The sequence below is a fragment of the Chamaea fasciata genome, unplaced genomic scaffold, assembly GCF_029207755.1.
Source record: "Chamaea fasciata isolate MVZ Bird 193981 ecotype frontalis unplaced genomic scaffold, bChaFas1.0.hap1 SCAF_4, whole genome shotgun sequence".
Classification (NCBI taxonomy): domain Eukaryota; kingdom Metazoa; phylum Chordata; class Aves; order Passeriformes; family Sylviidae; genus Chamaea; species Chamaea fasciata.
Window position 1 is genome coordinate 50,884,392 of NW_027094089.1, and position 27,428 is coordinate 50,911,819.

General features: G+C 39.7%; 2 protein-coding genes across 2 annotated transcripts; both read right to left on the reverse strand.

Moving 5' to 3' along the window:
* Nucleotides 1-279: 279 nt before the first annotated feature.
* GTF2H2 (general transcription factor IIH subunit 2) lies at nt 280-12,000 on the reverse strand. The gene is made up of 15 exons (XM_066181523.1): nt 11,637-12,000; nt 11,467-11,544; nt 10,475-10,511; nt 9,779-9,865; nt 8,917-8,967; nt 8,451-8,505; nt 7,594-7,699; nt 6,546-6,636; nt 6,293-6,380; nt 5,626-5,733; nt 4,419-4,482; nt 3,449-3,552; nt 1,432-1,534; nt 1,111-1,150; nt 280-690 (listed from the first exon to the last, which is right to left on the reverse strand). The coding sequence occupies exons 1-15, from the start codon at nt 11,690-11,692 to the stop codon at nt 571-573; spliced, it is 1,188 nt and encodes a 395-aa protein (XP_066037620.1). The 5' UTR covers nt 11,693-12,000; the 3' UTR covers nt 280-570.
* Nucleotides 12,001-15,222: 3,222 nt separating this feature from the next.
* On the reverse strand, nt 15,223-22,958 carry MARVELD2 (MARVEL domain containing 2). Its single transcript, XM_066181525.1, has 6 exons — nt 21,879-22,958; nt 20,272-20,304; nt 19,059-19,195; nt 18,051-18,222; nt 17,601-17,651; nt 15,223-16,676 (listed from the first exon to the last, which is right to left on the reverse strand). Exons 1-6 carry the CDS (start codon nt 22,956-22,958, stop codon nt 16,560-16,562), a joined length of 1,590 nt encoding a protein of 529 aa, XP_066037622.1. The 3' UTR covers nt 15,223-16,559.
* Between the last annotated feature and the right edge of the window lie 4,470 nt (nt 22,959-27,428).

Here is a 27,428-nt window from a genome sequence, read left to right on the forward strand (position 1 = left end):
CCATTAAAACCTAGAATGTGTTTTAAGCACATTTATAACAGCTGTATTTGAGCTGCCTTACCAAATGCCAAGGTGAATATGCATTATACTCGAAATTAATACATGAAATGTCTACCAATTAATTGCTCAAAACATCTTAGTAAAATTCTTGCAGAAGAATATTTTGATCTACAGAAATCCACCATCCACCAAAACCAGAAGTTTTTAGCAATAGATGTGTAAAATGTATTTTCAGGGCTTCTTTTTGAACAGGTAATGAAACCAAGATGAACGATCACATTATCATAAAGACCAGTTTTATCACTTTCACATTTACAAATATACATGTATAATAACAGCTGGAAAAAGCCAGCTCTTTAGACAAGAAAAAAAAAATAGATACAGATGATTCAAGTATATATTAACAGTAACAAAATCATTAAAACATTAAAATTTGCATCTACTCCACTGTTCATCCCTCTGTAATCATCTTCTTTTTCAGAGGGGTGTCAGTTAAAGCGACAGCTGAATAAACAAATTAGATTCATGCAAGAATAACAAAGATATAGCAATTTTTGAAAAGATACGAGATCATAGAGATACAGGAGCAGGGTGCTTGTGAATACAGCCAGGACAGCAGTGCAGCGAATCATGAACAAACAGATCGCATTCCACACAAAATGTGTTCTGACACACTTTGCATATATACACCTGTGTAGGAAGGATAGAAAGACAAATCAAATTAGCAAAAAATATCATCATCATAGCACTATGGTAATGCAACAGTTATGTCATCAAGAGAATGTAAACAGACTATACTGCTAGTATCACAGAAACTCAATTGAATTAAAGCTGACAGCAATAATATTCACAGGCTTGAGCTCAGGTCACTGTAAATGCTTCCAAATGGCTGAGAGTGGAAGCTTTTTTATGAAGCTCCCCAGGAAATCCCTTCCTATACTTCTACAGGCTTTCCAGTCTAGAAAGTGTGACTCTTTAACACAGAACTCTAGTTAACCACGACATTAACTTTCACAAGTATTTTTCTGGTCTTTAGAACATAATGCTAAAGGATCATCTTTATTTCTCACATCCCTCAATGCAAATTACAATGACATTCAACATACTTACATTTTGATCTTTTATTTCTCCCTGGCAGCCTAGACAATACCTAAAAGCAAAATTGTATATTTTAACTGAAAAAAGACTCAAATCAGTGTTTAAAAAAAGATCTCATACATAGTAACAACTTTGGCAATTATTTCAGCTATTCAACTGACCTCACAGATCATGGAAACTGCAAGTATTTCTTAATGTCAGAGGTGCCCCACACCACCCAAATACTCAGGATCTCCAGCAGCAAAGAAGCTGTTGCCAGCTATTCTTACTTTTGTGACAAAAAAGTTACAGGATCCACAGGTACACTAATCATCACAAGTCAGATTTGCATACCGTTCCCCCTTGTATTCTTCCAGCGGAACTTCCTGAAAGGCATCTAAAGGAAACAAGTGATGGTAAGACCGAGCCAGGTGAGGTGCAGACACTAATGTAAGACCTGCAAATAAAGAGACACCAAAATTGTTACCAGGCAGGATTTACTGAAAAGCTCTTCTGTATCAAATAAAGTAAAAAGGAAAAATAGTATTTTAAACTACTCAGTAATTGAGAGCTTCTAAGAATTTTAAAAAGTAAAATTACTTGTTCCATTAGCCAGACCTGTAATCCTGTCCAGTTTTAAATCCAAATACAAAGAACAAGCAAATTGCTCAAATTTCTACTGGAAAGGATTAACTCAACCTTTAGAAATACATTTACAACACACAGTGGAGAAGTTAAGAAGCACCTTTTGGCAATGATGGTTCTGCTGTATCACACCACCACTTAAAATGAAGCCCTGTTACAAAGCTCTACTACAGCCTATGTTACTGCCAAAACCTGTATTACTGCTATATTACTGCCAAAACCATGCCACAGCCCCATTTCAGCTAACACAGGTCTGCTGTTTTTAAAACAGTTAATTTTTGTCACACTAACTGGCATGTAGCTGTGTTTTGGATCTATGCTGGCAACAGGGCTGATAAGGCAGGAATGTTTTCTTTACTGCTGAGTAGTACTTACACACACTCAAGGCCCTTTCTGTTTCCTACTCCACTAGTGAGTAGGCTTGGGGGTGCACAAGGCATTGGGAGGGGATACAGTCAGGATTGCAGTCAACAGTGCACCAAGAGAACAAAGGGACATTCTGTACTATGTGGCATCATGCTCAGCCTATAAAGCTGGGTGGAGAAGGTGGAAAGGGGAGAATGTTCAGAGTGATGGCATTTACTTTCTCAAGTAACTGTTACCCATGACAGAGTCCTGCTTTCCCAGAGATTCTGCTGATGGGAAGTGGTGAATTAATTACTTACTAGACTTGGCCTGCATACAGCTTTTGCTGTAAATATGCAATTGCCTTTAACACAACGCCTGAGTTTTTTCACTTTTATTCTTCTGATTCTCTCCCCCTTCTCAGCAGTGGGGAGTGTGTGGGTGTCTGGGGCTGAGTTGCCAGCTGGGGTTAGACCGTGAGAACAGGTTAGCTGGGGCACGGGCTGGCACAAACATCTCCATCACTCACTCACTCACTCACTCACTCACTCACTCACTCACATGTAGTGTAAATGTCCAAACTCTTGTTCTGCTGATCCCTGTGGCTGTGGAGAATCCACTACAGATACACAGGATTTGTACAGTTACACTATTCCCTTGCTGGAATGAAACTCACGCTGGTAGGAAAAACTGGAAATTAAACTAGGATAAAGTCACACAAAACTATTTCATCCTCTTGCCAAATACACACATCCTGATAATACCTATTGTGTTTTAGTCATATGCCTGTAGAATCTAGGAGAACAGCACCCCCTCGCAATATTATTATTATAAACCATGCTAATCCTCCCTCCCACTCTTACTAAGAGCAATGGAGGGAGGCATCATTGGTTGCACAGTCCATTAACATTTGCAAGACCAAAAGGGCTTCTATTTACAACTCTACAGTCTGTTATGTGTCACTATGTAGCCTGCCCTTGGGTTCAACTTGGAAAACTTTCACCCACATACTCTTGGAGGTGAGAGTACTTCACCTCTTACTCCGAAGCTCTGTTTTCATGGCCTTGTAATGAGGACTCTGAAACATGGGTGTGTTCAGTTAAATGAGGATTCTTGAGAAGTTACCATTACCATGTGCATCACCCCTCTTCCCTACTTTGCCTTGGGTATATTCCTTATACCAAGGAATATGATACAGCTTTAATGTTACAGGTATAGTCCTGAGAGACACTTGTACGAAGTTAACACCTCAGGTCACAGAAATGCAGGACTCTTAAAGCAGAGCTGTTTTTTAATTACTAAGTACAGCTGAATTTTTCTACCCCTTAATTCTCTTACCATGAACTCCAGATTCATCTGCTTACCTTTTCTTGCCACTTACCACAGATTTTGCATTCCACAGGAAGCTCACAGTATTTGGCTCTGCACTGAGGACAAAAATATCCACCCAGTGTAAGACCTGGCTCACTGTTATTTTCCAACTGCCTACAGTAGAAAGAAACAATTCAGTACTTAAGAACAATACCACGCTCCAAATAATGTTGTTTTCACATCAAATAATTTTAAAAGTTTCACTAGATTGCATGTAACAGTTTAATGCATAAGTGTCAGAAAACAATACATATGGTGAGATATCAGTGACCATATTTTCCCACAGGAACAAAAACAAATATTTCCATGTAAAGGAGCCAATCTTTAAAAATAAGGATATGAACAATAACTGCATGTTTGTTTCTCTTCAAACACAAAAATATTCTATATTGCCTTTAAGACACATGTAGTACTTAATTCTTGCAAGTAGCACATGCTGTTAGACACTGTTTCATTCTGAAATTCAGACTCTCTTATCACCCTGAAAAACAATGATTCTTTTCATTGAGAAATGCACTGGTACAGTCATCAATGAGGCCTCTATTTTCAACTTCCCTTTAAAGGAAAGAAATTTCTTCCCTTCATGGTAAGAAATACATAAAAAGTATTCAGATAACATCCTTCCATCTTCATAATTATCTTTTATGAGGATAGTAATAATTAAATCAAGAACTGCAAGTAATTACTTTAATACCTTGTAGCACCTGTGTGTTCCAATCACTGTAACAGAACTAAGTACCATTTACTACCTTAAAAAAACTTAAATGGAAATTTTAAAACACATATTTAACAGAGGTAATTATGGCCACATAGTAGAGCTAGCAATGGAAATAAAATGTCTACTGAGAAGTCACAAGACATGGCTTACTGTTCTTTTAATATTATTTTTCAATACTTTCACCGTTGAGCAGATTTTCAAAATACGATTAATTAATACTGTATTCTTATCAGCTCATTGAATTCCAATCAATGTTACTTACGCCATGCTAAAGGAGGGCTTTGCATCTTGATCAGATAGAGAAGCGATAGTATGCTGAGGAAAACCTGAAAACATCCCATAGTAACAATTTTAAACATGCAATAATGTGTCAGTTTCTTACTTCAATGCAGAAATTCAAAGATTATTCCAACCATTCAAGCCTATCCCTTTCCCATTTGTTATTACAGGAGAACTGATACATTCTTGCCAGGTATCAAATTCTTCCCAAAGGTCTCTACCTACATCAACACCTTCCTGACTTGCCCCCAACTGAAAAAATGTCTTTGCCATAGACTTTGTGTTAACAGAAGCACACTGGAACCCCAATTTTGAAGAACAGTTAAAAAGATAAATATGTGAAATGGTAGGAAAGCAGAATGAGCAGCATTCAAATGTTCACTTAATCAACAGTTTCTAATCAAGGCGGAAATACTTTTATATGCATCTGTCCAGCCTATATTCACCTTCCAAGTGCAGTATATGACAGATGAGACTACAGGACTTTTTGGAGACTGATATCTTTCTCTCTATCATTTATTTTTTACAGTTCATGACAGGTGAGAAGTTGGTTTTTCCAATTGCTGCTCAGGCTTCACCTGTGAGAAGTAAATCTTTTCATTATCGGTGTGCTATTTTTGTCTAGACATAAAAATACATACATTCTTATCTATGAAAAGGGTGGATGAAAGCGAGAACTCAGTGCTCCGCTTTGCAGCATTAGAGCTGCTATTCTGGTTTAACTCCAAGTTTAAATTTATTGAGAAACAAATCAGGAAAAGAAAAGGTACCTAATCTACTTGTTGAAAGAACACTCCAGAAGCTGCTAATAAACATGTACTACCTATGGCTCTTTATTAATAGTTGTAACAGTTGCCTTCTGCAGGGAAAAAAGCAGAGGGAGAAATAAAATAGTTTTTCATTCTTCATTTCTAAGTACTAAATTTATAACAATTACTGCATCATCAATATCGTTCCACTTTGTTCTTTCCAAATTCTGTTCAGTAATTTGTCTTACTTAATAAGCTTTATTTAGAAGCTGGCTACTTTGCAGGAGTAATATTACAAAGCTGATACTTATCTAGCAAACTAAAAGTTAAAAAAAATTGCACAATGTCTTTATTACGCTTCTTACTGTTTGTATAACCTTAACAGAGAAGAGGCAAATAAAGAAAATCTCGTGGTATGAGTTTGACAAAACCACGTCCTACCCATTCGAATAAGGGAGCACTCAGAAGTTGAACTGGCAGGTGGAGGACTAACATGGTGCATCAGCAGTTCCTTATAATGACCTTCATCTAAAATAACGTGGTACGTTCCTGTAACAAACAAAGAAATGCCTTACAGTCGGTTGTAAGCAAAAAAGAACACAAACATATACTCCAAATGACAGAAAACAACTTCAGTAGAAAACACAATTTATCCCAACCTGTTGCTAAAAAGCAGCCCTGTTAATGCTACAGTAAATGACAAGTTTTAAAACTAGGAATAACAGAATGTTAAATTAGATACGTAGGCACAGAGCTTTTTCTGCAACATTACACTGCACTAATGACACTGTAAGAGCTACGACTGTAGCAATGAATATTACATGTTACATTGATGAAGTTCCACATCACACAGCTTCATATGTGGAACAAAAGGTTTGAAAAGATGTGTATTTCTTCTCTCTACAGCTGCAGCTACCAGCTGATAATGATTTCACTTACAACTGTATATTTTGTAGATTTGGGCAACTCTTTAATTTTCTGCCAGCACAATGGAAAATATTTATCCTTAAAATATCAAAATGCAGTAATAAATATATAACAAAGTACTTACTTAATTTTGATTTTAAACCTGTGTTGGTAATATAACTACTGAACTTCAGATACATACCGCCAGTTTCTCGGGCAAGTACTGTACAAACTCGAACTTCAGCACTTAGGCCGATGACAGAAACTCTGATCTTTACTGCTTTTAAACACTTAGAATAGAGAAAAAAAGCATACTTAAATTCATGTGCAGAATAAGAAACAGTAAAAAGGTTAAAAGTCTTAAATGAAAATTAATTGGTGATGATACTGTAACTGCCTGCTTTTCCCCCAGTAGCTTGGATGTTCAATGCAGTAGTCAAACTTCAGTTCTGTACCTTAATTAGATCATAGATGTTGGCTGGATCACATGTCGTCAGGCTGCTGAGGACTACCAAAACCTCTCTGCTTGTATGTCCTGGCATATGCCTAAGGAAAGCACACAGTTAATTTACTTCTGCACACTAAGCTATTTGTATGATAGCATCTCCAAGGACCTTAATGTATTGAAGTCAGAAGATGACATGATATGAAGTCCTCTACAAAATAAATCTTTGTCTGAGCACCAGATTTTCATCTTCTAAAAGCCAAACCTTTCTGATATCTAAAATACAGTATTTAATTGTACAGTTGTTACCTGATTATTTGCTGTAATGAATGCTTTGTACCTTAGCCATACTCACAGGTAAAATTCATCGTCAAACTAGCACACTGTCTTAAGTCTTCCTGACTTCTTAAAAAGCTCTCATCAGTTTTTAAGTGTAAATCCATTACTTTTAATTACTTCTAGTTCTTAGTTGAAAACTCTCTTCCCGCTAGTAATTAAATAGCTTTTCATGACACTGATTATTACCTGTGTTAAGTCCATGTCTTTAGCTGTAATTCTTTATTCAGTCTTCTACAAACTGGGATACATCTCAATACCTCACATAGCAAACAAGTGTTCTGAATCTATCCTACCTGAAAATTGATCTTTCTAAAGTATGCTAAAACTCTCACAAGATTATTGTGGACACAAGGCTGTTTGTTTTCTGTTCTCTTACATTATTAACCCCTAACTCTGTCCTCTCTCGTACCTCAGCCCTTCAGTAAAAAAGAACTGCAGTGTCTTTCATCACAATATCTACATACCATGATCAACTTGGTTTTCAAATTTCATTTCTATAAGAAACACATCCCTAAATACAAGCATGTAGTGGTAGAAAATAAACTTCTGCACTACTAAAGTATTTAACTTAATGATTTGTATTTTAAGAGGAGATAAAGTCACCTTTTAAAGACTCAAGTCAGCATGATGCAAGACGCTACTTAGAAAAAAATCTGTCCCTGCCTCTCAAAAATGTCACAATCACGAAGAAAACAAAAAAACTCCATTTATATACTAACTTTAAAGTCTGCATGGCCAAATTTAGGGAATTATATAGAGAAGGCTCTCCGCTGCAGTTCATATCCACTGCTTTCTTCAGAGCAGTTACATGCTTTTTTGAGTTTCCTGCAAGTGAAAAAAATGCAATCAATTTAACTGATACAACAACTTAAAGAACAGAAATATTTAAACTGCACATGTAATGAAGTGTACTTGTACAACAACATGGACTGGTTTCAAAGTCAAATGGGTTTGTATTTTTTCTTAGAAGTTGGTATTTTGATCAGAATGCAGAAAACAGTAAAATAGACTTTTACTCTGCAGGCACTCAGATGCGAGAAAGTTTAGAAGCGAAAAAGAATAAAATCACTGTTTGGTATCATTAAGCACTCAACATGAGTGCAATGTCTCTCACTAACAGAAAAAGAATTTTGTTTCCTCTGTTATCCTCAAAGTATGGTTCAAAGATTGATTGATCCTCAATTTCCTCAATGGAACCTGCTGAAGCCACAGAGACTGGTGTAACAGCAGGCAGGAACCAAACAAACCTTGACTTCTTAACATCTGATCAGATCTCACAAAAAAGAGAGGTGTCGTAACACACAAAATTAGCAAACGGTAGAAAATTAACTGTAGGGGAAACAGAACATGTCTGAGTTGCATTCTGGTCAAGATTTGATCGCAAACAAGCACACAATGACAGTTCTGGATCAAACGCAGATTATGGTTTCAGACAACTTGCAATAATTTATCCTTTAAATTAAAACTAATGATGATAACATAACTTCATTTTCAGCAGTGTCTCAGGCAGAACTTGTAACACCAATGAAAAGGATAAAAACATCTGCAATTTAAGAAAAGAATATTACTTCCCTACCTGAGAGTTCTGTCATTTTTTCTGCTCTTTTACTTTTGGTGACAATTAGGCCAATCTGAAAAAGGGAAAAAAGAAGACAAAACTTTTCTTAGAAAGTTTTACTATGAGTTTATTTAGAATTTTACTGTATTTTTAAAATTGTATTTACGTATTTATGGACCGGAATTATTAAAGCATACAAGTCTATACAAGTTTTACTTCAAGTGTAACAACAGCAGCACAACATGATCCATCAGTTTACAAACACTCCTGTATTTTCATTACTACCACCAAAAGGTACAAAAAGAAATCTTCTAAAATTCAAAATGCCTGGCAGAAACAGACAGAAACAAGACTTTCACTAGACTGATGAATAAAGAATGGGAAGGTATACATAAACTGAAGACAGTTTACTGGGTAGTGTTATAACCAAAACTTCATTTTGAAATGGTTTTCTGTTACTTGTTTCTTGCATGGTTGTACATACCTGACTAATAGGATTCTGGTCAAAGTACTCTTCAACAAAATATTCCAGTAACTATAAAGAAAAGTTAAGACAGTTAAAAATTAATTACACTTTTATTACACATACATTAAGCCGATGCAAAACATCTAGTATCACTAAAAAGGAAAACAAAGTAGTTGGGTAACACAAAAAGGGGGAATGAGCCTTTCCCTTCTATTCTTCTTTCACCTTACCTCTCTCCTTTCATCCCATGTAACCAATGAAATGCAGATTTCAGAAACTACACCCCCCCTTATTCACATCCTGTGTTGAAGTTCTAAATTCCTGCTGTTTCAAATGGAGGTTTTCAATACACCAGAAAGCACTTATCTGTAGAAAACCATCAAAATCCAGGATTTCTTGCTTTAATATTGTTGGAGAAGACCATAAAGAACATGATATACAGAGATCAAGTCCTCCACAATCTGAAACAGCAATCCAGTTCAACACTCATCTAGCACCCTTTCAAATAAGAATTCCTAAAAGAAACCCAACTGTAAGAAAAAAATATAAACCAACTCCAGATGTGTAATGAAAACAGGTCATCCCCTTATTATGCGCAACACTTAATTTCCACATAGTTTCCAAATGTGTCTTCCCATAATATGCCCATACAAAGTGCTTTTACTGTACAGAAGCACACGTGCAAGACAAAATAATGCCACACAGATTTTACTATTCAAAAAACAAAGTGACAGACTAGCAACAGAAGCAAGGAGACAAATGCAGGGATGAGAGATGAGGCTATGCACATACAGGAGACTGCAATTCTTTGAAATGCAAAATGCAACCAGTTTACAGAAATGGTGGCTCAGTAAGAAAAAAATTTTGAGTGTAGGAATACCTTCAGAGTGCAAGTAAGTCTGTTCGGTTTTAAGTCTTGGTCCTCCATTGTTCTTGATCCATCAACAATCACGTAAAGGTGACGCATCTGCATATCCACCATATACGAAAATCACTCACAGAATACATATTGAAATGAATTCATTATTCCATTTACTTTAAAAAGCCACTACTTCCTCCCTCTAAGGGGGAAAATTCAGTAGATTGAGTGGCGCAATTAATGTCAACTTAGTAACGCATTCTTCCACTTTTTCTCTTAAAACAAAAAAAAGCCCTCTCTTGAAAATTGCACACTGTTCTTCTCCTCTCATGACAAGCTACAAAACATGCACAGTTTGAACATTCACATCCTCATCTGAAGACTTCAGTGTTGTACAAAGCAATGTGGTTATTTGCAACACATTTCTATTATGTCCATTTTTCACATGAAGAGACAAGGACAGTGTGAGCACGTGTGTTCTGACTTCTGCTGCCAAACACATCCTGTGTGTCAAACTCCAACCCTGAATAGCCATGCTTCACATCCACACTGCCAACGAACAAAGAATGTTTAAAAATAAATAATAAAAAATGGTGGAAACTGCAAGGTTTGGTATGAAGCATGTTAGGCCAGCAGAAATGTATTTCAGATGCAGAATACCACCTTTAGGCAAGTGTTTTGGACTAAGGACAGAAGAGGGTTAAGGTACTAACATACCATTCCAAGACGAACTTGTCCATGGTGTTCATATAGTCTAACAAAACACAGAAGGATTTAAGTTAAATTCAAATGAGTGAATGGCTCTTAAAACAAAATTCCAAACAAATCCAATACTAGACTTCTGGCAAAAATGTAGAAGCAACAAACTGCAGACACTTATTCACGCTGAAAAACCCCACAACTCAATCACAGATTTCACAACTCTCAGAAAATAAATATTTCTTACTACCAGGTTTAACGCAACTTTAAAATTTTATCCAAATTTGACAAATCAAGTTCTAACATAATATGAAATAACGCAAAACTTAGTATTTTTTCTAGCAATTTTTCTGAAATTTGGAACAGAAGTCTGTAGCCATGATACCAGAAGCTAGATTCTGTTGTGATTGGACAAGGGGCAATGTTTTTAACTAAAAGAGGATCAATTTAGATTAAAGATAAACATGTTTTTACCATGAGGGTGGTGGGACACTGGAGCAGGTTGCCCTGAGAAGCTGTAGCTGCCCTATCCCTGGGAGAGTTCAAGACCAAGCTGGATGGGGGTCTGACCAATCTGGTGCAATGAAAGGTGGCCCTGCTCCTGGCAGGTTGGAGTCAGATGGTCTTCAAGGTCCCTTCCAACCCAAACTATCCCGTGATTCTCTGATTTTGTATATTTTTTAAAAAATTATGGAAGATTTCTCTAAGCTGTGCAGATTGCAACTGCAGTGCTCTGCAAAGTTTCATCAGACCAAGACCTGTACCTTGCACACACATGTGATACACAGCCTGTACACATTCAGTGTTTAAATATAAAAATTAATTTTTCACCATTTTCTTCTGGCATGCACCTGCTCCTCTGAAGGAGAAAGGTCATAAAAACATCTTGCAGGCATGCCTTATGCTTAATTCATTAATGCTTAATGGCACATGACCCACTTTCAGGATGATCGAGCCCTTATAACTGACCAACCCAGTCCTATTAGCAAGCTCGTGGCCACACCAAGTACCTCTTCCTCTTTGCCTTGAAGAGAATGTCCTCGATGGTTGCTCTCAGCGACCCGGACTCGTCTTCCTTAAGAATTTCCCTACGCAAAACAGACTGTTAGAGTGGGCAGAGAGGAGAATTTTCCTCCTCCTTCGCCAGAAAGGAGCGAAAGGTGACGGGGGAAGAACATACCATGTTCTCTCGTAGCCTCCCTCCCAGCGCTTGGTCCGCTCGGGTTCGTCATCCATCTCTGCAGGGCCTAAGGGGCGCTGTGGGGGGCTGAGCGGAGACCGAGGGAGACGCGGGGTGCTTAGGGAGTATCAGGACAGTTCCGGGGAAACGAGAGGGTTCAGGGGTGACGAGGGGGACTGCGGGAAGAAGATGGGGGTGAGAGGGGGTCGGAGAGAGGGGCCGAGGGACGCTGAAGGGGGGCGAGGAGGGCCGAGAGGGGTTAAGGGCAGCCGAGGAAGGCTGAGTAGAACCGCGGAACACGAAGAACCCCCGGGCCGCGGCAGCCGCCAGGCCCTGCCGTCCCCAACACGTTGCCGCCCGTCCTCTTCCGCCTCGGTGCGCCGCCAAAGCGCCCCGGTCGCCGCCCGGGCCGCAGAACGACCGTTCCGGGAAGGTTCCGTTGTGTTTTCCACATCATCATCGAAATCCTCCGAGAGCGGTCGTGGAGAGGACTACCGCCTGGGGAAGCCGCCTCACGGAGACATCGCTCGGAGCCCGCGATAGCGTCGCCGTGAGGAACCCCCTCGCTCGAGCCTCCGGACACAGCCGCCAGGCTCATGCCACTGCCTGGGTCTCTGTGTCACTTCGGCAATTAGGCGAGGCAATTTCAGTAATAAATAGAAGAACGCAGGAGCCTGGGAAAAGCATTGGATTTGTACACTTTACTGTGCTCGTACGCCGGTTAATGAAGGCAGCCATCTATCAGCCCGCCAGCAAAAACAAGAAGTTTCAGTTATTTTGATGTTAAGTAATCATGTTTTCCATCTTCCTAAAATAATTCTGAGTATTCATGTCACGAAGTGTTTCCACTTCATAAGCACCACAAGAGAGGATTAGCTCAAAACTAGCTGAACTAATTGCTGATTGCTCTGCAGAGCAACTAAAACTTTACTGGATACAGTGGAAGTATGCCAAGACTGGGCTTCACCTCTTGAATTACAGGAAAGTTACTGAACATCCGTTTCTAAGGAGTCTCACGCTGCATCCACGTAAGACAATACATGAGGAAGAAAACGTGTAAACAGTAGTAATAATTCTTGAAACAGAAGTGGGACAAAACTAACCACTTCTGTACCCTTCCACTTATTGCATTGATCAGGTGCAATGTATAATTACCACAGAAAGAGAGGAGAAATTAATTAGCTTTCAGTTAAACCATACCTGGGATTTTTTTTTTTCTTATCTGCTTCTTGGAACTGAAATAGCTGTAGTATTAGAACATAGACCATCTTTTCTTTAGAAGGAAGAAGTCCAGTCTACAAAACACTGAAATTAAATGTCTTATAAGCTAGCAGGTGAATAAAAGAAGTGAGAAATGAGACTTCTTTCAGAACAGTTTTTTTTAATTATTATTCTTCAGAATGAGAATTTTGGTGCTGGACTGGGACACAGGATATACAGTAAAGTTATAAAGATATAAAGTTTTGTAAAACTTGATTGTACAAGTGCTTGAAATCCCACCACGATTTTGAAATTAATGAATAACATACCGGATACCTTTTTTTACAATTTCAAAGCAATTAGGTTTTTTACTGCCATGAGCATTGGTAGTCAATATGCTGTCATGAAAGCTGGTCAGGCTATTGTGCATGACAAAATTTTAGGTATGTTTGTTAGTCGCTGCTTTATTTGGCCTGAAAAAAAAAGTAGAATTTAGTAAAAAGTATGCCAGTCTTGCCACAGTTGTTTTGATCTAGGATACTCAAATGCTTAAAAAGACAAGAAATACCAATCCAGTTTAGAAACGATAACATTTTTAGAAACACTAAGAATCTTAAGCATCTCGATTTGTAGATCTGTGGAGCCAGGCAAGCATTTTCCAAGAGAAAGACTGGAGGATAAAACTTGCTGTATACACTCAGGGTTTGAGGACAGGCTGTAATTAAAAGCAAGCCCACTGATGTAAGGCAATGTTCCTTGGTGATTCATTTATGGGTTAACTACCTTCTGCAAAAACCCAGTCACATGGATAAAACCACACAGCACACTGTTTACACATACATGCATAAGTGTAGATTCAGAGCTGAGCCTAGAAGGACTGCACAGAGAGACTGAGGTAATAATCATCTAAAAAATTCAGTTTTCTCTGGAGTATGTCTTCTATTCTTTAAGAATATCAAGAGGCCATTTTCCTTGATAGTTCTTACGGTAACTTAGATTGAGGGATTCTCCCATCACTTTCCTCCTAATTTTTGCCTTGCTCCAAATTGCTTCATCTTCTGGCCATTATTTCTTATTTCATTAATCTCAGTTTCTCTGAGAGATGAACATGTTAGACTAACAGTTTTTCTCCAGCATTTGTGCAGCATTGTGGACAAGACCCTTTTTGGTCATCCACGGGCAGGTTAGAGCAAAACCACCACACAGATTGTGCACACCAGAAGTGGTTGAGCAGCCCTGAAGCCTGTAACAGACACAGGACTGAGCAAGTAATTTAATGGTTGCAACACATTGCTGCAACCATAGGATGGCCTGGGCACCTTAGGATGATCGCTTACTTCTGTTGTGCCCTACACCAATCCTGTGTGGAACCCAAAATGCAGGCAGAAGGGAGGATTTCTCTCCCAGCTTCTCTTCCCAACATTTGGAAAATCTGCTTGGCCACACCTGTGACATCTTGCCAGGAAACAAAAGAATCCACATACAGATGTTGCCACTTAATCTCCTTGTTCCAGGCACAGGTATGGTGTTTCCTTTTCCTAATCCATTTGTTGGAAACTTTGCAGGAAAGAAGCAGCACGATGGTTCTCCACAGGCTATGCAGACACTGTCTAAGGGACCAGGAGCCAGTTTCTCAAAGACTGAAACTCAGAACACTGTCAAAAGGAGCCTGGAGGTGGATCTCACTTTCTACAGAAAGAAGACCTATTAAGTGTGCAGACTGAATCTTCCAAAGAAAACATCAGGTTACTGTTAGCACTTCATCAACACCAGTTGATCCTCAAACTTGCACAAATCTTCTGTTACTGATGCAATGCCCAGAACTCTCACTGAGAAAAAACGAGAAACCTGGGTGTACAGTGGGAGGTCATTTAGACTGTGGAGATTTGGACAAGTACTTCTCTTACAAAGAACAACAAGTATTCAGCACAAGTACAAAAAACTGGCCCACCTCCTTTGTAAGGAAGAGAGGTTTCTCCTCTGAAATTAATACAAACCAGAACTAGAGAGAAAGGCACTGAAAAGAGAGTACAAGGCATAGCGCTGACGGTCACCTGTTCTCAGAATAATGAAAATACTGAGGCACCTTCCAGATAGATGCAGCTGAAGGCTTTGAAATGAAGAGGTGCTAAATTTTCAAATTCTCCTAGTGTTCCCATGGCATCTTGTGCTATTTACTTCATCCACTGAAGCTCTTGGAATTAAGTGGCTGATGAAACTGGAATGCCAGTTTTACAAATATGAAGGTGGGGGGCATGGTCATCAGGATTGCAGTGTGAATGATAAGGGCTGAAAAACCAGAAGGGCTACAATGGTCAGAGTGAGGTATATTAATATATTTCCAGCAGTAAAAAGCAGAGTACCATGACCAATACTAAACTGGAAATTACTTTCCTGATGTTGATCCTTTTAATTGATGCAGAAGTTAAAAACTTTCTTTCAAAGAAAAAAGCCAAATCACTAACAAATATTTGCAATAACTATAATCAGAGCACCTTTTTCAAACAAATTGTCTTTATAAGCAAGAGGTTGCATTGGTGAAGTTTTTTTATATTAAAAAACATATTTCAGAACAGACAAATTGCAGTCTGAGAAAACTGTAAAAAAACTATCAATGCTTCCAACAATTCTAGTAAGTAAAAAAAAGTTTAAAAAGTAAATGAAGATATGAAGAAGGATACAAAGAGAAAATTTACTGGCTTATGAAAATACTTGCATGTACAAACCTATCCCCAGCAAAATATCCCCAAGAAAATATAAAAATATATAAAGAATTTATGCAAATATGCTCTGGAAAGTACATCTTTTAATACATTTTACCTGGCCTCAGAAGAGGATACTAACAATTTATGCTTTGAATGAGAATTCATTTTGCTGTACTTACTCTCCGAATGCCAAGTTCACTAACAGCTGCTGCACAGACAAAAAGTCCTGTTACTTGCTGATGAAGAGTGAAGTCCTTAAACACATGTACCCCTAATACCACGATCCAGAAGGTAGGCACATCACACTGACCTACAGCAACACTAATGGAACATTAGTGTGTCTCCTCCTCTACCTCTATTCCTTTAAGACCAAGTATAGATTTGTTGCATCATCTCTGAAGAGGGCAATACAAAAACCAAACCCAAGTCCCCCTCGCCCAGCTGCTTAAGTAAGAAACTATTTTTCTTTCTTGTTAGGCAAAATTCAAGATGATTTCTGGTATAACGTACAGCATTTGGAAATACAATACAAAAAGAAAAAATCTTATTAAACTAGCTTCTGAATTGCTCAAATTATTCAATACACTTAGGCAGTGCATCAAACCCCACAAAGAAAGAACTGCTCAGGTCTTTCTGATATTATTAAGATGTCACATATAAATAAAATCCAAAATTGTTAACAGCATTTCTGTGCAAAGTTTCCACAAGGTATTTGGAAACTGCTTTCGCTGGTAGGCTTTTCAAGTTTGCAAATGAAGTATTTTCAAATAAAGTACTCATATTTAGGAGGCCAGGATTTGCACTAATGAAAGCAGAATGTTGGCAGAGTTTTCCTAACTTACAACTTCAATTACAATTGAATCTGTATACAAAGCCTATCAGTAATGTACAACATCCAAATACATGATAGTGATTAAGTAATCCCCATAAGTGTACTGTCTAAAGGATAAATAAATAGGTTAAAATACATGTATCTATTTTAAAAACAGAAAGTAGTATCCATGAAGTGAAGGCATTGCTAAGTTTCTACATTCCAATTCATAACTTTATCATAGTCCTGAATTCGTTGTTTTATGTGAGAAAGCTTATTCTTCAGATATTCACAACGCTCCTTTTTCTCGAGAAATGCAGGATCCTGCCAAAAATACAAAAACCTTTACATTAATATATTAGGCTTTCAGACTCTTCCAAATATAGTCTATTACCGATTTTGTTCTTGACTAAAAGGACAGTATGTAAATATTCTCAAAAAATCACATTCTTTTTCCCTGGCCCTTTTTTATTTCCTGTTTCCCCTTCCTTCATAAAAGGCCAGAAGAAAATGTTCAGCCTTTATATGCTGTAGTTAGTAAAAAGAGGTGTTTAAAAACAGAAATCTGCATAAATTACATCCTTCAACATAATTTAGATTTAATACATGTATTTGTTGTTTGTGCAATAAATCCTTCCCCCCCCCACCAGAAAAACCGCAATGAAGTTAAACTAAAATGGGCACAAACTCTGAATTCCATGGAAGAAAAAAACTGTATTTGTAATGCATAATGTTTTTAATGGAACACCGATACACATTTGCTGCCTGCATTTATAAATTACAAAGAGAAACCTCTTGGATTACACTGAAAATTACTTTTAGAGACTGTCTACATTCCATGCCTCAAAAAATACAAAACTTCTTTTCAAGGGTAAGACGATGTTTTCTGTTTTTATCCATTGGCTGTGTCAGTCAGTGAATGTAACTGAACTGATCTTCTGAGTGCAGAATGTTTAGAGATGAAGTATACTCTCAGAAGATAGAAATGCTCAACTCTTGGGTTGTGGTTTGGGGTTTTTTCTGACATGTGGCTACTAGTATCATTATTCTTAAAAATGCTTGTTGGCATGAGTGTATGGGTTGTGTCCTAACTTTGCCAAAGTTTTAGATGACAAAATACACAAAGCACTACAGATACCTGAGGTTCCCCAACATACTGAAATCTGCCTAGTGTCAGAAGTACTGGCTATTTACACCCTCCTTGCTAGTCATTAGATTCAATAGTAATGTAAATCTAAAACCACTTACGTTTTTCTTCTTCTTGTATTCTTGCAGAACTTTTGATATCCTTTCCTGCTCCTAATGAGAAACCACAAATTTTTAAGCTTTGAGTGTGCTCCAAATGTAAATTCTACAAAATACTCATCAGAATTCTCATGTGATCATTACAATATTTTGGATGTAAATCTTGTATTTGAGAAATAATGAAAATACATCAACTGTGACTGACTAGAACTTAAAAGCTACTAGAATGAAACAAAGGAACAAAAACCCCCAGAAAACCATGTATACCTCTTAACTGGAGCCTGGTACCCCTAATTAATGCCCAGAGATGATGTAACATATGGGGAAACTTCCTCTCACACCAGGTCACAAGCCAGCATTAGAAAACCTTGTGCCCTAGCTGAAGACAGTTGGAAACTGCGTAATACCACCTAATACAACTCTTTTACGTGAGCCCATTTCACAGGTACTTACATATATGCTTTCAGGATGGTGTGGAAGCTGTTTCAGCAATGCATCCAGCTCATCAAACTTTTTTAATACAGCATGAACTTCCAGAGACAGTTCTTTATACTCAGCAAACTGATCATTGAATACCGCTTTGTACCGGTCTCTCATTTCATTTGTTTGAATTACAGGGTATTTCCTGGGGGGGGGGGGGGGGGGGAAGTTAAAAATTAGTTTTAGAGATACAACTTAATAACAACATTAAGCCTCTTCACCTTGACAGTGTATTTCTGTAAGTTTTCCTAATCTCATAACCTGCATGTCTGTAAAGCATTGAAATCGAGAATCACAGTATAGTTGAGGTTGTAAGAGACATCTGGAGGTTATCTGGTCTGACCTCCTGCACAATCAGGAACACTTAAACCAGGGCTGTGTCCAGACATCTTTTGATATCTCCAAGCATGGAGACTCAGTCACTCATAGAAACCTGTGCAAACTCTCACAGAGAAAAATATTTTCCTAATATTCAGGTGAAACCTCCTTGTTTCTATTATGCCCATAGCCAATGGTATAAAAATTAACTTATTGTATCAGACTTGGAAAGGTCTACCCTTTAAAAGGGAGCACGTTACAAATTCAGCCCTTAGAAAGTACAAGAGTAGTAAAATTTCAGGCCCTAAAAAGGCAATTTCCCATGTATTTTGGTTTTCTCCTCTAATATCTCCATAGTGGTCTTCTGTTCCTTTGGCAGTTATTGTGCTTGCTAGGTTATAACATTCTGCTTCAACATTTGAAGTTTGTGTGTGTTTGATTTTTTAATTAAGACTCCTTATTTATAATTACTGGTCTTATGCCACTGATACCAGCCCCATCTTCTCTACTATTTAATGTTAACTTAACACACAATGATGAATTCCCATAGCACGTGGAATGGAAGAGAAACCACAAGTGAAGTGTATATAGGAGAAATGCAGAGTGAAAAACATTATTCAAGTATCCTCCAGTAAGCTGGTCCATCAAAATCAAGTCACTTACACTAAGTAGTCTGGCATCACTATAGGTTTAGGAATGTGGCCTGCAGGTATATGACCATTAAGTAGCTCTGGTTTTCCTTCCAGTGATTTGAGCTGCCTGTAAGTGACTTCTTCTCTTGGTCTGTCATCACCTTCATACTGTTTTATAAAGGAAAGATTTTTTTTCTTAATGAAATCACTTGTAGATAAATCACAAAATACGCAACTTCAAGATGGAGATACATGTATTGAGCAGCAGTAGAAGTAAATCACAGGCATTTCTTACAATTCTTATTGTAATTAGAAAAGCAGTTTAATGGGTTACAGTAATGCTTCTCACACAGCATTTTTCTTCAGTTTGTCCTAACAGCAGTACAGATAAATACTTCTGGAGGTTTGGAAAGATTTGTTTGCATATCTTAAAAAAACAGTGCAAGGAAGTTTCCTTCAGTATTCATTTAATTTGTGAATGAACTGGAATCATTCAGTTCTTTGGAGCTCCCTTTTCTCCTTGTTTCCTACTGCACAATTCATCCCTTGATCCAGAAGTAAAAACATGTGGATCTTGTTAGAACACAAACAAACTGTTGATCCAGTACTGAATCAACAGAGAAAACAGTGGTAGAAAAATTCAGAGTGTCTAACAGGAGACATTTAAGACCAAAATTAATACATTATAGTTTCTCTGGAAACCCTATACAATCTTTGCAGTGTATGCAATGACACTTTGCATGGCTGAAACACTAACATTGCTGATGCTTTAAAACTGGCAGGGGGGTCTTTGGAGCAGTCTCAGAAACCAAGGAAGCAGCTCAACCCACAGGACACCTACACTGTGCTTCTGCTGGCTCTCCTGCAAATTACGCACACAGTCAGGAAGAAAGCAAGTCCCAAACCTATCATGCATAAGACAACCTGCTGTTTTAGTCATGTCTGCCAAACTCTGTGATGAATACCACAGAACTTGCCACCTCATAGGAAAGGGTAAGAGCGCACAGAGAAGCAGCCATCACATCTGCTATATTACAGTTTTATAGATTTTATAACCTAGCCTAACTAGGAGTAAGTTCTTTTACAAGCTCCTTTTGAATCTTCTAGGCGGGAGACTGCTGCCCAAACTAATTTAAAGAACTAAACCTAATCTCTTCGAGGTAAAAAAAAAAAAAAATAGTCACAAGGAAAAGAAAACCATTTAGAATTACCAGTAAATAGAAAAATAAATACCTATTTCCTACCTTCTTTTCTGGAAAAGAGGATTGTGTTTTCATCTATCAAAAAAAAAAAGGGGGGAAAGAGCTAAGTTTCACGTTCAGCAAAAATAGTATGCAAAAACACAGACTCCAAAAAATTTAAACATTTTCAAAATCACACTGTACAGAAAATTACATTTATATTTAGCTACGATGAAATTTAGGATAAGGAATATTTTCAGATCCACTAATGTAAAGACTTGCTGTTTAAGGAAAACCACCACCCAAACCCCACAACAACAGGATTTCCGAGAGCACAGCTGTAGGGAACAGCTTGCAGGAAATACTCCATCCATTTCTCAAGCTCCTTTATTATTATTTCACATTCCAGCCCATGTTAACTACTAACAGTCTGAGATGTACCTAATTCATTGCCTAGAACACACAACAGTGCACTAACTGGTAGCTCAACCTGCAGCTGTTTTGCACAGCACTCTCCAGAGTCTAACCTCTATCATTAAAGTATTCCCTTTAGATATGTTTAGTAACTAGACTAAAAGAACTTGATAGTAACAGGGAAGAATGAACACCTTGTGTGTAACTCCAGCAATCACCTCATCCTTGCAGGACATAGTATCAGTTGGTTAAAAAACTTTTATTGAAAAAGTATAATTAGTTTTCAAAAGTCTCAATTTTATGCCAGATGGTGTACTGGAAACCACTATTAAATGAAAATCCTGCAAATCAAACTGCAGTCACAGAGCAGAGGAAATGCAACTTTAAACTCTCTCCTTCCAAAATCACTTAAAAGGCTGACCCCTCTCTAAGTTAGGTTTATATACGTTTCACATGTATTAAATTTCATGCTATATTAAGTCTTAATCATTTTTAAAGGGCTTTTTGGTGGTATTTTCAAATGGAGGAAGTTTTACACAAATTACTTTGAACTCTCTAGGTTAGAGTGTTAAATTTCTACTGTTCTAGTTTATCATTAACGAGGCAAATACTGAATGCTTCTAGTATGGGCAAGGCCAGTAGACAGGCAAAATATCTGACATGAAAAAGATGTGGCTGACTGAAATTTGAGACATCAAAATCTAGCCAAGGCTGTTCCTACTAATATTTGCTGATAACTATTGTGAGGAATGCTGAAAAGGCCTAAAGAAGTTGCTTGGAGTTTTGCTTGCAAAGTAAAAATAAGTATTTCACATTCTTAGGTTTATTCACACTAGCACTTGAAGTGCTGAACCCACAGTTTTCAAATAAATGCTAGGTGGCCTTAAGCCACCTAACCCTGCTGAACAGATGAACATTGTTCGTTTCCTCCTTTGTTTGAAAAATACACACTAGGAAGTAGTTCATCAGCTGACTCAAGAAGAGAGCCCAGTATTACGAAGGGAACAGAGCCAGGTCCTTACCCAGGGTGAACATTAAAAAAAAAAGGGTCCAGAACTTTGGATCTGACACCTAAAAAAGGCCTTTCATTTGGCAGTTTCTAATACTGTAAGACTGGGTAAAATCCAGCCTCGGGGCTATGGATCTGCTGCTACAGAGAAGACACTTGATTTGACTGTCTACGCCATGGTACCATCTTACAGCTGCTCCCCATCGTGTGGTACCCGCTAGACAGAAAACGATAACTAATGACTTACCTCCTGTTCCATTAATTCCCTGCGCCTCCTGGCCGCTTCGTGCCTCCACAACTTTAGGGAAACCATTGCACTAATCAGATAGATGATCACCGTGACAAACAAGAAGATGATTGCTGCAGTCTGACCGCCCTCCACACGGCAAAAAGCCGCATTTATCGGCGTCTTAAACAACTGATAATAGCAGAGCCCACCTCGGTTGGTATCGTTTACGTACACTATGGCAGCCGAAATGTACAGGAAGAATAAGGCCACATTGATCCCAAACTCGGTCAGAGGCCACCAGCTGGAATCGAGGAGGATAGTTCGGTAGTACATGGACATGCCCAGCACGAGCAGCACTATGGTGACGATCCACGCCATTCCCGCCACCACCAGGATGAAAGGCGTTTTGGGCCCGCTGTAGGAGTATCCCCCATAGGCGCTGCCCGCCCCGTAACCATAGGGCTGCGAGAACCCGAACATGTTGTACCACTCGTTGTCCTTGTGCACGTAGGCGGTGACACAGGCGAAGACGGCGGCACCGAGAAGCAGTTCGGCCACGCCGAGGATCCTGAGCAGCCCTGCCCAGGACTTCATGTAGGCGTACCGCTGGTGGTACTCCTCCACCCGCTCGCTGTACGTCTGCCCAGTGCCGGCGCGGCGCTCCAGCGAGTCCAACGGGTCTCCGGACGGCAGCATGGCCTCGGCCTCCTTCCGAGAGTTGTAGCTCCCGCCCGACCCCCCGAATGGGTCCGTGTAGGAGCCAGGCACCACTTTGGTCCCCGGCTGCAGCGGGGCGGGAGAGGCAGGCGGCGAGCACTCGACCCCGTCCGAGATGTACCTGATGTCTGAGGCCGTGCTCTCCCAGCTGGAGCCGGGGTGGCGTCTCCCTTTGAAGAAGTTCTTCCACGAGTCCGGAATGAACCGCCGAACTGGCTTGAGCTCTGCCAGCCCGCTGGGGCCCGGACTGGCCCCGCCGGGGCCGAAGGGGGGCTGCAGGGGCAGCGGGGGCGGCGGCAGCGGGGCGGCGGTGGAGCCGGAGCTGGCCCCGCGGGGCAGCAGGGACCCGCCGGGCCGCCCGCCCTGCGAGCTCCGCGACATGGCCGGCGCTCAGCCCGGGCCCGGGCGCTCCCCGGCCCCGCTTGGCTCACCCGACGGGAGAGAACTGCCGCGGGGTCCCAAGGGCAGCCGGCGCCGGAGAAGGACGAGCCGGGCGGAGAGCACCCACTGGCCCGGGAGCAGCCGCCCAACACCTGCAGCGCCCCGGTGGCCTCACCTGCGGCGGGCCGACGGCCTTCGTCCGGGGAGGCGGGAGCTTCCGGCCGACCGGCCAGCCGGGAGTGGCGGGACCGCCCCGGCCAGGAGCGGCGGGAGCTTTCCCGAAATCGCGGTGCGCCAGAGGTGCGGGTGCCGGCAGGGCGCGCCTGGGCCTCGCAGGAGAGCTGGGCGCCGTGACTCACAGCATGACAGAATGGGTCAGGTTGGAAGGGACCGCAGAGGGTCATTCATTTGTTCCAACCTTCCTGCTCAGGTGCTTAGGGACAGTCATTCTAGAGCACATCGCATAGGATTGCATCCAGACAGTTCTTGAATATCTCTGGTGAGGGAGACTCCACAATCTGTTCCAATGCGTCGTGACTCGCACAGAAAGAAAGGTATTCTTCATATTCAGGTGGAACTCACTTTGCATCAGTTTCTGCCCATTGCCCCTTGTCCTATTGCTCGGCACCACTGAGGAGAGCCTGGCTCCATCCTCTTGACACCTTCCCTTTAGGTACTTACAGACATTGATAAGGTCCCCTCTCAGCCATCTCTTCTCGCGGTGGAACAGGTGCAGCTTCCTCAGCCATTTCTGTTAAGAGGGATGCTTCAGTCCCCTAATCATCCTTGTTGCCCTCCAGTGCACCTCCTTCAGGAGCTCCATGCCTCTCTTGTACTGTGGACCCCAGAACTGGACACAGCACTCCAGGGTGTGACCCTACCAGGGCTGAGTAGAGGGGCAGGATGACCTCCCTCAGCCTGCTGGAAATGCTCTTCCTAACACACTGCAGAATTCCGTATGCCTTCTTGGTCACAGGAGGCCAAGTTGAACTGCTGGTTCATGAACAGCTTGTTGTCCACGCCCAGGTCCTTCTCCACAGAGCGGTGCTTCAGTCCCAGCCTATGCTGGTGCTTGGGCAGTGCCAGGCACAGAGCCAGCCCAGTGATGGGGAAACCCAAGGTACTGAGCAGTCTGTTTGGACAAACCAACACTTCTCCCATCATTTATCAGGTTCAGAAGCTGAAGGAGAAATCTGGTGTGCTGCAACATTGTCTTCTGCAAAGAATGAATTGAAAATGTAGACTTACTATATTCACCACAAAATCTGCAGTACAAAACAGCATTAATGCAGTAAGAGTTTTATTTACATTGTCAGTATAAGCGATCAACTTGTTTATGGTAATGTTTCAGTCTCTTCTTTTACAACGTTTAAAACTCCAAACAGTGAATGTTTTTAAGGTATAAATTTTAATAAAACCTTCAAATGCTCACAAGTTATTAATTGTGGACTCTGGAAATGAACTGTACAAATGCAATGTAAATAAAAATGGGTTTAAAATAAAGGGTTATTCCTTAATTCAATAAAAAGGTGTTCTTAAAAAAAATAAGTTCTAAGCTTATCTCCCAAAATGCCTTTACAGTAGTGTCTTCCTAATATCTTGAGTAAAAGAATTTTGACCTAAGAAAAATAATCACCAGCACAATTGGATAGATCAAAGTGCTTTTAGAATTAAAGACACTGGAAAATAATTAATTCATATATTTAGTTAAATGGTCCTGTTTGCATTATTTTGGATACCGAAGTTTATATGTATTTGAAGTGTTTCTCATATTTTCATAACATATTTTCAGAATGCCTCCAAATAATAATAAGCCCCTACAGTTCATAAGCTATGTATTTGTCACACAGTTATCACTACATACCTTGAAAAATTAATTAATCCAGATGGTAGAGCCTTAGTTGAGACATAAAGCCTTTTATTAGGAGTAATTAACATAGCTTAGTGACCCAAATGTCTAAACACTGTTTTTGGATTACATACCATGCACAGTAATCACCTGGTACTTGCCTCATCATACACATTTTTAAAATGTACTGCAAACTTTGGCTTTGTTTATTAGCACAGGGAAACCTTTTAAAGCCTTTAAAAGGATCACTAAGCAATGAGGATCTCGTTAATAGAGTCTATGGGATTTTCAAAAGGCTTCTCACCAAGTCTCCTAAAGCAGACCTATTTTGAAAGAAATTTTAAGCCTTAAAAGAAGGCTTAAGCCTAAAATCAGAACTTCACTCTTAGGCTTGATAAATAATTAACAGATGGGAAGGAAATGGGAGAAGAGAGTATGAGTTAATGGTTAACTCCTGGAATGGAGGAGACTTGCCACTACAGTTCTTCAGAGATCAGTGCTGGGACCTGGGCTATCTAGTACATTCCTAAATATAACCCTAGGGAAAAAAAAAAAAAGGGAACCCTGTAAAGACTGAGATGAGCAACTTTGCTGCTGATGCTAAGTTAAACAGGTCAGTAAGGATGTGGTCTGCCCGAAGAATTGTGCCAGGACTTTTTGAGACTGAACGGAAAATAACATCACAAATTCAACACACAAACACCTGAAATTCATGCAGTAAAAATGAGATGAAGGATTTAAAATACTGCAACATGAGGACCCTGACTCATGTATTTATAAAGCATGACATATGCCGCACTTCTGATGGGACAGATACTTATTTAATTGTATGAAGTTACTTAAGATTTAAAGATGTTACAGGTGTTATTTCAAACTGTGAGTTGACACAGGCAGGCAGCCAGAAAAGCTACTTGCAGTTAGAACAAAACCAATAAATTTATTTCCATTTACCTTGCTAAAGAGGGGATCCCCAAAGCAGCACCACGCAGAGTGTAGTGGTTTGAAAGCAAAACAAATGAGAGGCTCCAAGTCAGAGATACAATTTAATAGGAAGAAAGGAAAGAAAGTAAAATAAAATAGATGCAATAATACAAAAGACCACTGACAGAGTCAGAATACAACCTGAGCGGAGTGATGGAAGCAGTCTAGATGAGGTGGTCTTCCTGAAGCAGTGATCCTGTAGAAAGGTCTGGTAGCTCTGGTTCTCTGGGAATCCAGTGGGTAAAGGCCCCCTGTATGGTCCCAAACCTCAGATTATATCCAGGTGAGAATGCTTGATTCCTCCCCCTGGGCGGAGCATCTCACAATGGGATGATGAGTCATGCAGGGGGTCCTTGATGGCCCATTAAACAGAGATAGCTCCCGGAGGGAGTTATCTATGAGTCATGGGCAAGGCATTTGATGGGCCATTAACAGAAGATAATGGCCCGGAGGGAGGGGGTCTGGGAAAACACTGCCCCACCTGGATTCAACAGTTCATGAAGATGGTGATAGAATACTTTGTGCACATCCTATACTACAACCCAGGACACAGAGGTACACAAGCAGGGGTGATTCCTGCTAGAGGATCACTGGACTGTGGTTCTCAGAGGCTTATCAAGAGTTATTTCCAACTGCAAGGTCACTTGAGTGATTTACAATCCTTCTCAACAGTCCTCCAAGCTTTAACCCATTCCTCCCAACATAAGCCTAACAGGATAGCTTCAATCTTGGCTATGTGGCTGTGTGACCAGAAACATATTTGTTAACCCACTATTTCTATACACCGTGTGTGGTGTTTTAGTTAGGCAAAAGGAGAGGTAGTATTGACATTTGGGGTTACAAAAAATGTATCAGTATGCCTGCTGATTAAAAAAACAAAACCAAAAATCAATGAACAAACAACTACCTCACAACTAAGGGTAAGAATTACACTCAGTGGGTTTGCTGACATAGCATTTTAAGGCAGTAGCTCCATCTAAATATGCTTTGGTTGTAAAGTGCAGCTTGAAAAGATATTTTGGAGCAAGACAGTTCTCTTGATACTGTAAAGGAGGAACACAACACCAAAGCAGGAGTGAAAAACATGCTATGCCACAATTAATGTATACACTCTATGAAGGAAAAAGTGCAAGATGGCTTTAATGATAGCTACACATAAGCTGCTGAAGAATTAATCTAGAAAATATATATGCAATTGGAGTTAATATATACAGATCACAAATATGGTGAATTCCCCAATTTCTGCCTTCATTGGCTATTAAAATTATAATTTTTATCCTTCAGTCATAAATTTTGCCATGAGTACAGACCAACACTTTTTTTTGTTACACTCTACAAAAGTATTGGTTGAAATGTAAAAAATTGACAAGTGCTTTAGTATCTCATGAATAAGCTATTTTTGATAAGCACTTAAAAATTTATATTTACATGATAGTTTAATGTGGCTGAAACTGCACAAGTCTAAACTTAACATTAGGAATATTTTGTGGTATTTCTACATTACTTTTGTCTCCATGGACAGGGAATTACTCTCTCAGAAATACAGATAGACACTAACTTGGACACAGAGAATAGAATTGTCAGAGGCCCTCTGTTTATTTTTCCATGTAAGGAAAAATACAAAGGTACCTCTTCAAGCA